At 36.7% G+C, this 12,234-nt stretch overlaps 1 protein-coding gene across 2 annotated transcripts; it reads left to right on the top strand.

Moving 5' to 3' along the window:
* The first annotated feature begins 603 nt into the window (after nucleotides 1-603).
* LOC118034522 (carbamoyl phosphate synthase arginine-specific large chain, chloroplastic) lies at nucleotides 604-6,860 on the top strand. 2 transcript variants are annotated; one of them, XM_035039847.2, is made up of 4 exons: nucleotides 604-2,137; nucleotides 2,548-3,240; nucleotides 4,054-5,622; nucleotides 6,428-6,860. In XM_035039847.2, exons 1-3 carry the CDS (start codon nucleotides 833-835, stop codon nucleotides 5,602-5,604), a joined length of 3,549 nt encoding a protein of 1,182 aa, XP_034895738.1. In that variant the 5' UTR covers nucleotides 604-832; the 3' UTR covers nucleotides 5,605-5,622; nucleotides 6,428-6,860. The 2 variants fall into 2 exon arrangements, with proteins under 2 accessions (XP_034895738.1, XP_034895737.1); XM_035039846.2 differs by lacking the exon at nucleotides 6,428-6,860 and having other exon boundaries at nucleotides 4,054-5,624.
* The last annotated feature ends 5,374 nt before the right edge of the window (nucleotides 6,861-12,234 follow it).

Here is a 12,234-nt window from a genome sequence, read left to right as displayed (position 1 = left end):
GCTAGCATAAAACTAGCCAATAAGTGATTTTCTATGAAATTTTGATTTTTCTTATTCAATCTTTGCATAAATAATATAAATTATTTCACAACGTCCCCTGAGAACATTTTTTTATTCTAAAATATATTTATTTTATGTTTTTTTATCCTTTATTCTTTTTACAAACTTATTATTATCTTATAATAATATTATTGATTTTTAAATGATCATTTTATTATTTTCCTTTATACCATTCTTTCTCATAGTTTATTCCTTTTTACATTATTAATTTCTAAGGATTATTTTCTCATTTCAAAACAAATAGAATGTTAAATGAAAAAATTAAAGAAAAAAAATCAAAAGAACAAAATGTAAAAAGCCAAAGGAAAAAAAAATAAAAATAAAAATTGTGGATACCATTACAATCCATTATACTTTTTTTTTATTTTTATTATTATTGAATTAGTCACACCTTTTAATTTTTTTAATCTTAATTGTAATGATAATATTTTATTTTTAAAAGTTCTTAAGACGTGTTTTTTTGACACATTTATATATATAATAACATAGCCATATTAATTATTTAATTGAAGACAGTTTTTAAAATGCCTCCAAAAACCCTAATCCCTCAAAATATCCCATCCTCACCGTCATCTGCTCTCTCTCTCTCTCTCAGGCTCAGGACAATAAGAAGTGACTGAGAATATCCCTAAAATCAGTCCTCCAAAATCCACATTCCTTCCTTTCTACATCCTATCGTAGGTGTCCTCTCTCTCTCTCTCTTTCCACTTCACCCCTCCCTTCCCCTTCCCTTCCCTTCCCTCTGTGTTTTCGGCAGCAAACAAAGCCAACAATGAACTGTTGCTTAAACCGTTACCACTGCTCTCACTCCCTCTCTTTCATCCACCAAAACAAAGCTTCCTCCACCTCCTCCTCCTCCTTTTCTCTCTCAAAACCCAATCGTTTCCGCCTCTTCTTTTCGCAAACTAACTACCCGAGAAGAATCACCTCTTCTTCCTCTATTCGCTGCTGCAGCAGCATCGTCCGCCAAGAAACAGAGAAGAGGAGCGTGAAAACAGGGGCTGGAAAGCGCACCGACTTGAAGAAAATCTTGATTCTTGGTGCTGGACCCATTGTGATTGGTCAAGCATGCGAGTTCGATTACTCCGGTACTCAAGCATGCAAGGCTTTGCGAGAGGAAGGGTATGATGTTATTTTGATTAACTCCAACCCTGCCACTATCATGACTGACCCGGACTTGGCTGACCGCACTTATGTTGCGCCATTGACTCCGGAGGTCGTTGAACAGGTGGTGGCTAAAGAACGTCCCGATGCCATTTTGCCCACCATGGGAGGCCAGACAGCGTTGAATCTTGCTGTGGCTTTAGCGGAAAATGGGGTTTTAGAGAAATATAATGTTGAATTGATTGGAGCTAAACTGGATGCCATTAAAAAAGCTGAAGATAGAGATCTTTTCAAGCAGGCTATGGAGAATATAGGACTCAAAACTCCGCCTTCGGGCATTGGGAGCACGCTTGAGGAGTGCATTCGCATATCGGAGGAAGTTATTGGGGAGTTTCCTCTTATTATTCGGCCTGCTTTTACGTTGGGTGGCTCTGGAGGTGGGATTGCTTACAATAAAGAGGAGTTCGAGGCTATTTGTAAGTCAGGGTTAGCTGCTAGTTTAACCTCACAGGTTTTGGTGGAGAAGTCACTCTTGGGGTGGAAAGAGTACGAGTTAGAAGTAATGCGCGATTTGTCTGATAATGTTGTTATCATTTGCTCCATTGAGAATATTGATCCAATGGGTGTGCATACAGGGGATTCAATTACTGTGGCTCCCGCACAGACTCTGACTGACAAGGAGTACCAGAGGTTGAGAGATTATTCTATTAAGATTATAAGGGAGATTGGAGTGGAGTGTGGAGGATCTAATGTGCAGTTTGCTGTTAATCCTGTTGATGGTGAGGTTATGGTGATTGAGATGAATCCTAGGGTGTCTAGGTCTTCTGCTCTGGCTTCCAAGGCTACTGGTTTTCCCATAGCCAAGATGGCTGCTAAGTTGTCGGTGGGGTATTCATTGGACCAGATTCCTAATGATATCACAAAGAAGACCCCTGCGAGTTTCGAGCCTTCTATTGACTATGTGGTGACTAAGGCAAGTAGTAGTTGTAATTTTTATATGCTCAATTATGCTTTATTGTCTTTCTTGAGTAGGATGACTTGGGTTGTTTGCTATCACTTTTGTTACCGAGATTCATTAGACCATTCTATGTTAGGTTTATATATATCATTTGGCTGGTGTGTTTCGAGTAATGTTAAGTGCAACTGTTCCTGCATTGCCTGTCTGCTTCTCCATGCAAAATATTTTCTAAATTGAGATGGTTTTGTGGATTTCTAAATCTTAGCTTTCTTTTGCAGTACCAGTACGCTCAGTTTGTACATTTTTCCGATTGTCCTTATTATCGTTATTTCATAACTTATTGATTTGTCATTCTGGCACTTCATCTACTACCCCACATTAGTTTTTCGTACATCTTTCTAATTATTTTTGCTATGTACATCTAGATCCCCCGATTTGCATTTGAGAAGTTCCCCGGTTCTCAGCCAACCCTTACAACCCAGATGAAATCTGTTGGTGAGTCCATGGCATTAGGCCGAACATTTCAAGAATCATTTCAAAAAGCTGTTCGATCATTGGAGTGTGGATACTCAGGATGGGGCTGTGCGCAAGTTGCCGAACTTGACCGGGACTTGGAACAATTGAAGTACAACCTCCGAGTTCCAAATCCTGACCGCATTCATTCCATTTATGCAGCAATGAAAAGGGGTATGAAAGTTGATGAAATCCATGAACTGAGCTTCGTGGATAAATGGTTCCTCACCCAGCTTAAAGAGCTGGTAGATGTGGAACAATATCTTATGGCTAGGAGTTTGTCTCATCTGACAAAGGATGACTTCATCGAGGTCAAAAAGCATGGCTACAGTGATAAGCAGATAGCATTTGCTATTAAATCAACAGAGAAGGAAGTCCGGTCACAACGGATTTCTTTTGGAGTTACTCCGTCGTATAAAAGGGTTGATACTTGTGCTGCAGAGTTTGAGGCCAATACTCCTTACATGTACTCCTCCTATGATGCAGAGTGTGAATCAGCTCCCACCAAAAGGAAGAAGGTTTTGATTTTAGGTGGAGGACCCAACCGTATAGGTCAGGGAATTGAGTTTGATTACTGTTGTTGCCATGCATCTTTTTCCCTGCAGGTATGTGTTTATTATAATCTTTGTATTATTTATGTTCCCCTGTCTTCCTAGGCAATTTCTTCAAAAGACTGTTATTAATGCATTTGGCATAACCTCCTTTGCTATTGTGTTGATAATTTGAGATTCCAGCTGTAAGTCAACACAACACAACTTTTAACTCCTTTTCTTGTTTAATAGTTTTTTTGTTTGGCCAATCTTTAATCATGAAGCGTCAATGTTGTGCTGTTTATCATTTATGCTATTAATCACAGCACTCTGCCTGTTATAATGTTTTTCTTTCTATCAAAATTAACTTGCAAAACATCGATAGTGTCTTTTCATCAATTGAATAAACTTGGATTGATGTTGAAAGAAATGAGTAATATGGAATTGTTAAAATATGCCTAAATTTCTTTAATTTAATTGCTTGTATACTTTGAAAATTTAGTAATGTCTATGTTTTTGGTGTTTTTTCTGTTGGAACTTGGAACTAGTACAGCATGAAAAAGAGCATCCAGGTATGTGAGCTAGAGGAACATAAACAATGATGAAATGAATCAAACACTTTGTAAACTCAAGCAGATATCCATATGCAGCTGTTTGTGGTTAGAAGTCATGTAAATGTGCTGAATCTATATATGACTGTGCCCTGATTTAGTTTAGCAATAAAATTTCATGCATTCAATTACGGACCTGATAGTGTTTTTTAGTTGTGTAGTTAAATAATATGTTGGAATAAATGTAAAGGAACCTGCTTTTGTATGACTTGGTACTTGAAGATGGTTACCATTTTGGTACATCATTTTTTAATTTGGTAGCTTTTCCGCTTTGCAGAGTGCAGGATATGAGACAATTATGATGAATTCAAATCCTGAGACAGTGTCCACAGATTATGACACAAGTGATCGTCTCTACTTTGAACCCTTGACAGTTGAAGATGTTCTGAATGTAATTGAATTGGAAAGACCTGACGGGATCATTATACAGTTTGGAGGTCAAACACCCCTGAAGCTGGCTCTTCCCATCCAGCAGTATTTGGACAAGCATAAGCCTCTTAGTGCCAGCGGAGCTGGGCATGTACGCATATGGGGCACGTCACCTGATTCTATTGATGCTGCTGAGGACAGAGAAAGGTTCAATGTGATTATAAAAGAGTTAAACATTGAACAACCAAAAGGAGGCATTGCTAAGAGTGAGGCTGATGCTTTAGCCATTGCAGCAGACATAGGTTACCCAGTTGTTGTCCGTCCTTCTTATGTCTTAGGTGGCCGCGCAATGGAGATAGTATATAGTGATGACAAGCTTGTGACGTATCTTGAAAATGCTGTTGAGGTGGACCCACAACGCCCTGTGTTGATAGATAAATATTTATCTGATGCTGTTGAGATTGATGTGGATGCACTTGCAGACTCACATGGTAATGTGGTGATTGGTGGGGTAATGGAGCACATTGAGCAGGCTGGGGTCCATTCAGGTGACTCAGCTTGCATCCTTCCCACACAAACTATCTCATCTTCCTGCTTGACCACAATTCAGTTATGGACTACAAAGTTGGCAAAGAGTCTGAATGTTTGCGGTCTCATGAACTGCCAATACGCGATCACCATGGGTGGGGATGTTTTTCTGCTTGAGGCAAATCCTCGTGCTTCTCGTACCATTCCATTTGTCTCAAAGGCAATTGGCCATCCACTAGCTAAATATGCTGCTCTTGTTATGTCCGGAAAGTCACTTAATGAGATAGGTTTCACAAAAGAGGTAATCCCAGCACATGTTGCTGTCAAGGAAGCAGTTCTTCCATTTGATAAGTTCCCAGGCTGTGATGTGCTGTTAGGGCCTGAGATGAGGAGTACTGGTGAGGTAATGGGTATAGATTATCTGGTTGCGCTTGCATTTGCCAAGGCTCAAATTGCTGCTGGGCAGAAGCTACCACTTTCTGGTACTGTGTTCCTTAGCTTAAATGACTTGACAAAATCCCATCTCGAAAGGCTGGCAAGGGCCTTTTTAGGACTCGGCTTCAGGATTGTTTCGACTTCTGGAACAGCTCACTTTCTTGAATTGAAAGGCATCTCAGTGGATAGAGTGCTGAAGATGCATGAGGGAAGGCCACATGCTGGTGATATTCTTGCTAATGGGCAGATTCAATTGATGGTGATCACTAGTTCTGGTGATGCACTTGATCAAATTGATGGCCGGCGATTGAGGAGGATGGCACTTGCTTATAAAGTTCCTATAATAACGACAGTTTCTGGTGCTTTGGCAACAGCAAATGCAATTGAGAAATTAAAATCCTGCAAAATTGAAGTGATGGCCCTTCAAGACTTTTTTAATGTTGAGCCACAGAAAGATGATAGTAAAAATTTGCAGCCAGCAGCTTCTTCTCTATGATTGAGGGGGGCAATTCCTGTAAGTGCTCCAGTTTATTATGTTTCCTGTTAAATCTGGTTTGTTGTTGCTATTGTTTGGGGTGGATTTTCCTTTCAGTTATATGTTCTTGTAAAATTTTGTCTGCCGATCTTTTTCACTTCCGTGAGCTATTTAATAATATCCCCGTAACGTGTGTTAGGGAAATTTTGAGCATAAAAAGTGTAATATTTATCTATTAGTTTGAAAATTGGCCCGGCCAGAAACTCAGTTCAGGCATAGCAAATGAGTAATCTGTTGCCAGAAACTTAGTTTAGGTATAGCAAATGAATTGTCTGTTTTAATGTCTGCATGGCCAACAACAATTTGAAAAATCATTTTTTTGCTCACCCTATCTCTTTCCAAAGACATGTTTGAGTGAACCAAACACGTAATAGAAAAATGAGCTAGATTGTTGTAACTTGTGTTATCAGGAACGAACATGTTATTAGTTCTCGTTTCTTAGTTATGCAGCTTGGCATGGGAAATGATTGGTCTTTATCAAGTGAAAGGGCAAAATACTAGCGAGAAAATAGAGGGTTTTTTTTTTTTTTTTTAAAAAATAAAGTGTGCAGGATACCAGGTTTTAGTAACACTGTCTTTTTCAGAGGCTGAGTTAAGGCTCCTTTGTATTTTGTACTTTCTTTCGCTGCTAGAAACTTACCTATCCTGGTCAAATTTTAAGGTTAGTTAGGATAAACTACCTATTTTTACCACAACTTTTTGTTCAAGTGTATGTTGTGCGTGCATTCACTTTCTGCTATGTGTTTGGTTTGTTATGTTGATGTTTTTTCCCTACTGAAAACAGGTTAGAAAAAAATCTATCGAATTTTATTCGCTCTCTGGGAATGATGATACATAGAGGGATTAGCGGGGCCATGTGCATGCCATTGTTTGATCGTTGCAATCATGTAGCTGTTTGTTTTCATATGCTGTCTGATGACGGTGATGAAAAAAGATTAGGAGATTTGAAGTTCAAGGCATGGAGTCTAAAATGGCATCTGGGTTCTTCTTGTTAGTTTTGCTTAGTTTGATGAGTTTACCTAAAGATTGGCTTCTAGTTTTTTTTTTTTTTTTTTTTTTATTTATTATTATTATTAACTGAGATTGTCTGCAGACAAGTTATTTGTTCTGAGTGGCTACCTGTAGTTTTGCATTGCTATCCTCTCATGTCTGGTCTTGTTTGTTAAATTTAAACCGCAGAGTTCAAATTAATGGGTATGATTTTAGCAATTTAAACATGGCACAACCTAGCTACTTCATTAATTCTTAAAAAAACTCAGCTGCTAACTGAATTCAAAATTAACTTTGAGTAATCCATCTTAGAGATACCGCATGTGTGTATGAATGGAGATGGAGGATAGCTCAAAACATGACTCGCACTTTATTAGATCTTATTTAGTTGTCTTTGGACTTCAATCAATGTTTTTTTGTTGAATTTTTATTATTTTGTGGGTTTTAAACTCAAATTTGATCTTGATTAAGGATTTACTATTTATTTTTAATTTTTGACTTTATGATCAGTTTATGAATAATAAGTTAAGAGTTTTGATTTCCTTTCTTAATTTTTTCCTCCTCTTCAGCTTCTTCTTTTTTCTTGTTATTTTTTAAAGTGTTTTTTATTAAAAAAATATATTTTTTTTATTTTTAAAAAATTATTTTTAATATCAGTATATTAAAATGATTTAAAAATACTAAAAAAATATTAATTTAAATTTTTTTTTTTTAAGTTTTTTAAAAGTGTCACCAAATCAACTTAGTTAGATATAAGAGTCAGGTTCTTGGTTATTCTCCCCTTTTCAATATTTCCACAAGAATTCCAAAATCTCCAAACCATCAGGAAAGCAAAAGGAGATCAAGCAACAACAGTAGCGACGTTCTTTTCTTGTTTCTCAAGCTCTCCTATAGCACAACAATTTTCTTGCACGGGCCTGTTTACCAGGAACACCAACAGTGTATGCCAGCAAATCAGCTGCCCTCGTCGACGTTGGAGCCAGCTACAGACGCCAGCCACCACATCCACACATAATCTAACCACGACAACCCTTTTCACCTGCAAGCCGACTTGCCTGAACAAGCCCCATCACCACCAAGACCAGACCGAAAACAACCACCCACAATCACCACAAAATCAGTTTCAGCCACCACCAATCACACCCCGACAACCTCCATAAAAAATCCAACCTCCCCACTGTCGAACAAAACAACACCACAATAGCCAGCCCTGCCTTGCAGCCCCCCCTCTCCCTCCCTTTAAAAATCACAGCCCCTTCCTCAACCACGATAGCTATGACATTAGATTTTGAGAGACACGTGAAGAATGAAGGATTAAGTAAAGAGTCTTCTGTCAAAATTCCACAACGTAATTCTTATTTTTAATTTTTTAGATTTCTTTCTTTTATCTTAATTAAAAAAAGAGTAACATAAAAAACAAAGTAAAAAGAAGTGATACCAACATTTAGCTAGACAACACTATATTAATGATTCTACCTACATAAACAATAATCCAAGTGGTTTATCGCTAATCTAATTAGTAAATATTTCAATTTGTTTAATTTTATTTTTCTAATTTTACACTTGTCATTAATGTTATTTTTGTGCATAAAAAAAACTTTTATCTTTGACCCTATTAGTGGGGTTTAACTAAATAAACTTCAGTTAAAGAACAAGTACACATGGTTGTGTGCATGATCATCGGCCACATGTGTAGTGCTAAGGTCAAAAACCTTGGAAGGATAAAATGAATGCATTTTATGCATGAGAGTCTACTATAAAGGCGGGACCCCAAAGTGGTTAACATTAAGTTTATCACGAGAAAATATGGACTTGATCATAAAATTGATGTTATGATTATAGGTGTCAAAACTCATTTCTAGGTTATTTTTCAAATTCATTTTCTTTCTTTTTAAAATAAAAAAATAAAATAATAATAAGAAGAATGGCTCCAAGCTACAATTTTGGATGGAATTGGGAGCCTAATTGTATCCCATTTTACCCAAAACTGGAGAAACAATACAGATTCAAAATCAAGTTAAATGATTATTGGATGAATTAACATAAAAATTAAGCTCAATGACATAATTAAAATTTTAATAGGTCAATTTGATTTCATCATGGGTCAAATTAAAGTTTAATTATGTTTAAGAATTAATTTGGGTGCATTTGAATGATTTAATTAGGTGCAAGAACTTAATTATCTTGCTCATATTTTAAAAATGCAAAATAATAATAATAATAATATATATCATAACTTGTTTATGATTATCCGTTAGGATTTGATCAAAATATCAAAAACCCTTCACCAATTATTTTGTTTATTTTATACTAGGGTTTAGATGTAAACTTTAATATTTAGGGGTATAAAACTACATAATAGAGTACACCCTCAAGTATTAAAGATATAAAGTGCAAAATAAATGTGATTCTAAAATTTGGACTTTAGAACGGCTAGGATTTCATCTCATAAGGTAGAGACTCTCTTAAGAAGAGAGATCTGTCTTGGACCTTAGAGAAGACCAATGAATAGAAACTTAACTTAGAAAAACAATTAAACAACAATGTAGCCTACTCAGGTAGGGTGCACTAGGGGTGATGTATCTTTTTCTTATACAATAAGTCCCTTACCCAGACTCTCATAGAGCATAGGTTTTCTAATAATCATAATAATAAATGGCGACTCCTGAACCTTATAATCATAATTTTATGATTAAATCTAAAACCATTCCCTTTTCCCAATGCCTCTTTGGAGGTTTGGACCTCCATTCGACATTGCCCCACGACAATATTGCGACTTTACTAGGAGGTGTGGAGTTCGGCATGGTGATCCTCTCTTTCCTTATCTATTTCTAATCTGTATGGAATATCTCTCATGTATGTTGAAGTTAGCTTCTCAACAACCAAGCTTCCATTGTCACCCAAAGTGTGCATTTCATAACATCTGTCACCTTGCTTTTGCTGATGACATTCTTCTGTTATGTCGGGGGGATAAATCTTCTATTCAGATTCTTTTGAAGCAGCTGTATGTCTTTGGCCAGACCTCAGGGTTACACATTAATGTAGGGAAATCTTTCATATATTTTGGTGGAATTGGAGACAGTATGAAGTAGGGTATCCTCCACGATTCTTGTTTTTCTGAAGGCAGCTTCCCCTTCAAATAACTTGGTGTCCCCCTCAGTCCCTACAGACTTCTTGCTACCCAATTTTCCCCCTTCTGCATAAACTTAAATTTGCTATACAAGGCTGGATGGGCAAACACTTATCTTATGTTGGGCGACTAGAGTTAATTAGATATGTTCTTTATGGCATGGTGAAATTTTGGCTCAGCATTTTCTCTATGCCAGATATTATCATTAACCAAATTACATGCATTTGCAGGAACTTCTTATAGACTAGTAATATAGCTAGAAGTAAGTCTACCTTAGTTGTTTGGAAGCACATCTGTTTGCCAAAGAATGAAGGAGGCTTTGGGCTCTATGACATCAAGGCAAGGAACAACTGTTTCATTGCAAAGCAGCTACGAAATATTCATTTAAAAATTGACTTGATTTGAATTAGATGGGTGCACCATTTTTACTTACATAACAATACTATCTAGTTGGTTCCTTTTCAGAGAACCTCATCTCTCTTATGGAAGTCTTTACTTACTTTTCGAGTCCAGCTCCTTGAAGATTGCGAGGGACAATTAGAAGTGATCTCCATGGTGCAAAGTTGGGATAATATTTTTGAGCCTTTCTCAGGTCATGCTTATGAGTTTTTGAGATTCAAAGGAACCTCAGTGCCATGGTTTAAGGTTGTTTGGGAACCTTGGTGTTTACCAAGACATAGTTTCATCCTTTGGCTTGCTTTGCTTGGGAGGCTGGGAATAAGAGATAGGCTACACTTTGTTGATATTGATTCTAGTTGTGTCTTCTGTTAGGATTATAAGGAAAGCCATATTCATCTTTTCTTTGCTTGCAGTTGGACATCCCTCTTGTGGTTGAAGGTTAAATCCCGACTTCAGCTTTGCAGAGGTATGCCCACCATTAGTAGTGCTGTTTGAGGCCTCACTCTCAAAAGGTAAAATGTTGTTACTAGAATGAAAAAAGGTCTCCCTTAGTATTGTTATCTACTTGATATGGGAAGAAAGGAATAGAAGAGTCTTTGAGAACTCCTACACACTGGTTGAATCTCTATTTTAGAGATTTCAGGTTTTATTTTACATGATATTGCACTTTCATGAACGCAATCACCTTCAAATTAATGTCAGCTGACTATATTGGTGGTTACTCTAGATGAACTTTCTTATAGGAAGTTGTCTTCTCTTCGGTTTGCAATCCTTCAAGCCACATTGCATATGTTTCTTGTTGGGCCTTTGTTGTTGCTGTTTCTTTTGAAGATTTGTTATGCTGCATAGTGCTCATGTGATTTTGCATCCTAGTTTGATATACTTTTGTGTTTCCTACTCCAATTGGTGCCCAGGACGTCTACTTATCTCGACTTTTGCTTTGTGTTAGGTTGAGAACCTTGTATTTTATGGTTCCCTTCATAACCATTATATACTAATCTTAGCTTGTTAGCTTCATTTCCATGGTTTGGATATAAAGTTCTATCAGGGAGTTTGTTCCCTGCTTTTGTAAATCATTGTATACGAACTTGTTGGTTCTTTGACATTGTAAATTTTTTATCTATTAATATACTTATATTTTGATTAAAAAAAAAAAAGATGGCGACTCCATTGAGAAGGCCTTGTCTAGTTGGACTAGCTTTGCTTGTTTGGTTGTTTTTCTATGTACTTTTATTGGTCTGTTTAATTTAATTTTTAGTACGTATTTTTATTGCTTTAGCATTTTTACTTCTTTTTCATGTATAAGTGCATTGAGTATGAATTAATGCCCTTATGCATTTTAATTTCATAAATAAACTCAATTCTATGTTAAGTGGAGAGTAACGATATGTCTCATGACTTTTAGTCGGGGTTCAAATTCATGAATCATCCAACTATGTGCTGAGTGTTTACTTGGTAATGACAGTCACACTGTGCCCCAACCATTCCTTGTAAACCCTTATATTGCCGTCACATAAGGTAGTCATTAAATAATTCATAATCCTTTTGAGACTGGTTAAAAAACTTACCCTTCATGTAATGACGTAGAACCTACTTTTAGGGTATGAACTCCTTAATAATTCACTTTGCATTAAGGCAAACCTGATTAAAATCTTGAACTATGCAGGTTTTTTGAGCTAAGACCATAACTTCCATAACCTCTTTGGAATACGAGGAAAGATCTAAGATGATACAACTAGTTGAAAGGTCGTCCAACAACCAAGGTTGAGGAATTACCATACATAACCAAAGTACATTGCTCCGTAGACAACATAAAAAGTCGATGCCAATTTTAGAGTACATAAATGAGAATCTATTTGAGAAAAAATATTGGATAATTACTTATTTGATAAGGATCTGAATTCAAATTTTAGCAGTTAAAGCTTTGATGCACTTCTGGGATCTGGGCTATAAATGTTTCACTTTTAGGGATGTTAATATGACCCCTACCATTAAAGAGTATGCCAAGATCTTGAGTTTCCCAAATGACCTTCACAAAGTGCATTTCAAGAAAAGAACTGAGAACACAGCTG

The sequence above is a fragment of the Populus alba genome, chromosome 10 (assembly GCF_005239225.2).
Source record: "Populus alba chromosome 10, ASM523922v2, whole genome shotgun sequence".
Taxonomy (NCBI): domain Eukaryota; kingdom Viridiplantae; phylum Streptophyta; class Magnoliopsida; order Malpighiales; family Salicaceae; genus Populus; species Populus alba.
The sequence above is the reverse complement of the archived record's forward strand: the minus strand, read 5'-3'. Positions and strand labels throughout refer to the sequence as shown.

Excerpts from the sequence above, each read along its gene's own strand:
- LOC118034522 (XM_035039847.2), top strand. The coding sequence starts at position 833 with ATGAACTGTTGCTTAAACCGTTACCACTGCTCTCACTCCCTCTCTTTC. Across the intron at positions 2,138-2,547 it reads TTGACTATGTGGTGACTAAG|ATCCCCCGATTTGCATTTGA; the intron begins GCAAGTAGTAGT and ends ATGTACATCTAG. Across the intron at positions 3,241-4,053 it reads ATGCATCTTTTTCCCTGCAG|AGTGCAGGATATGAGACAAT; the intron begins GTATGTGTTTAT and ends TCCGCTTTGCAG.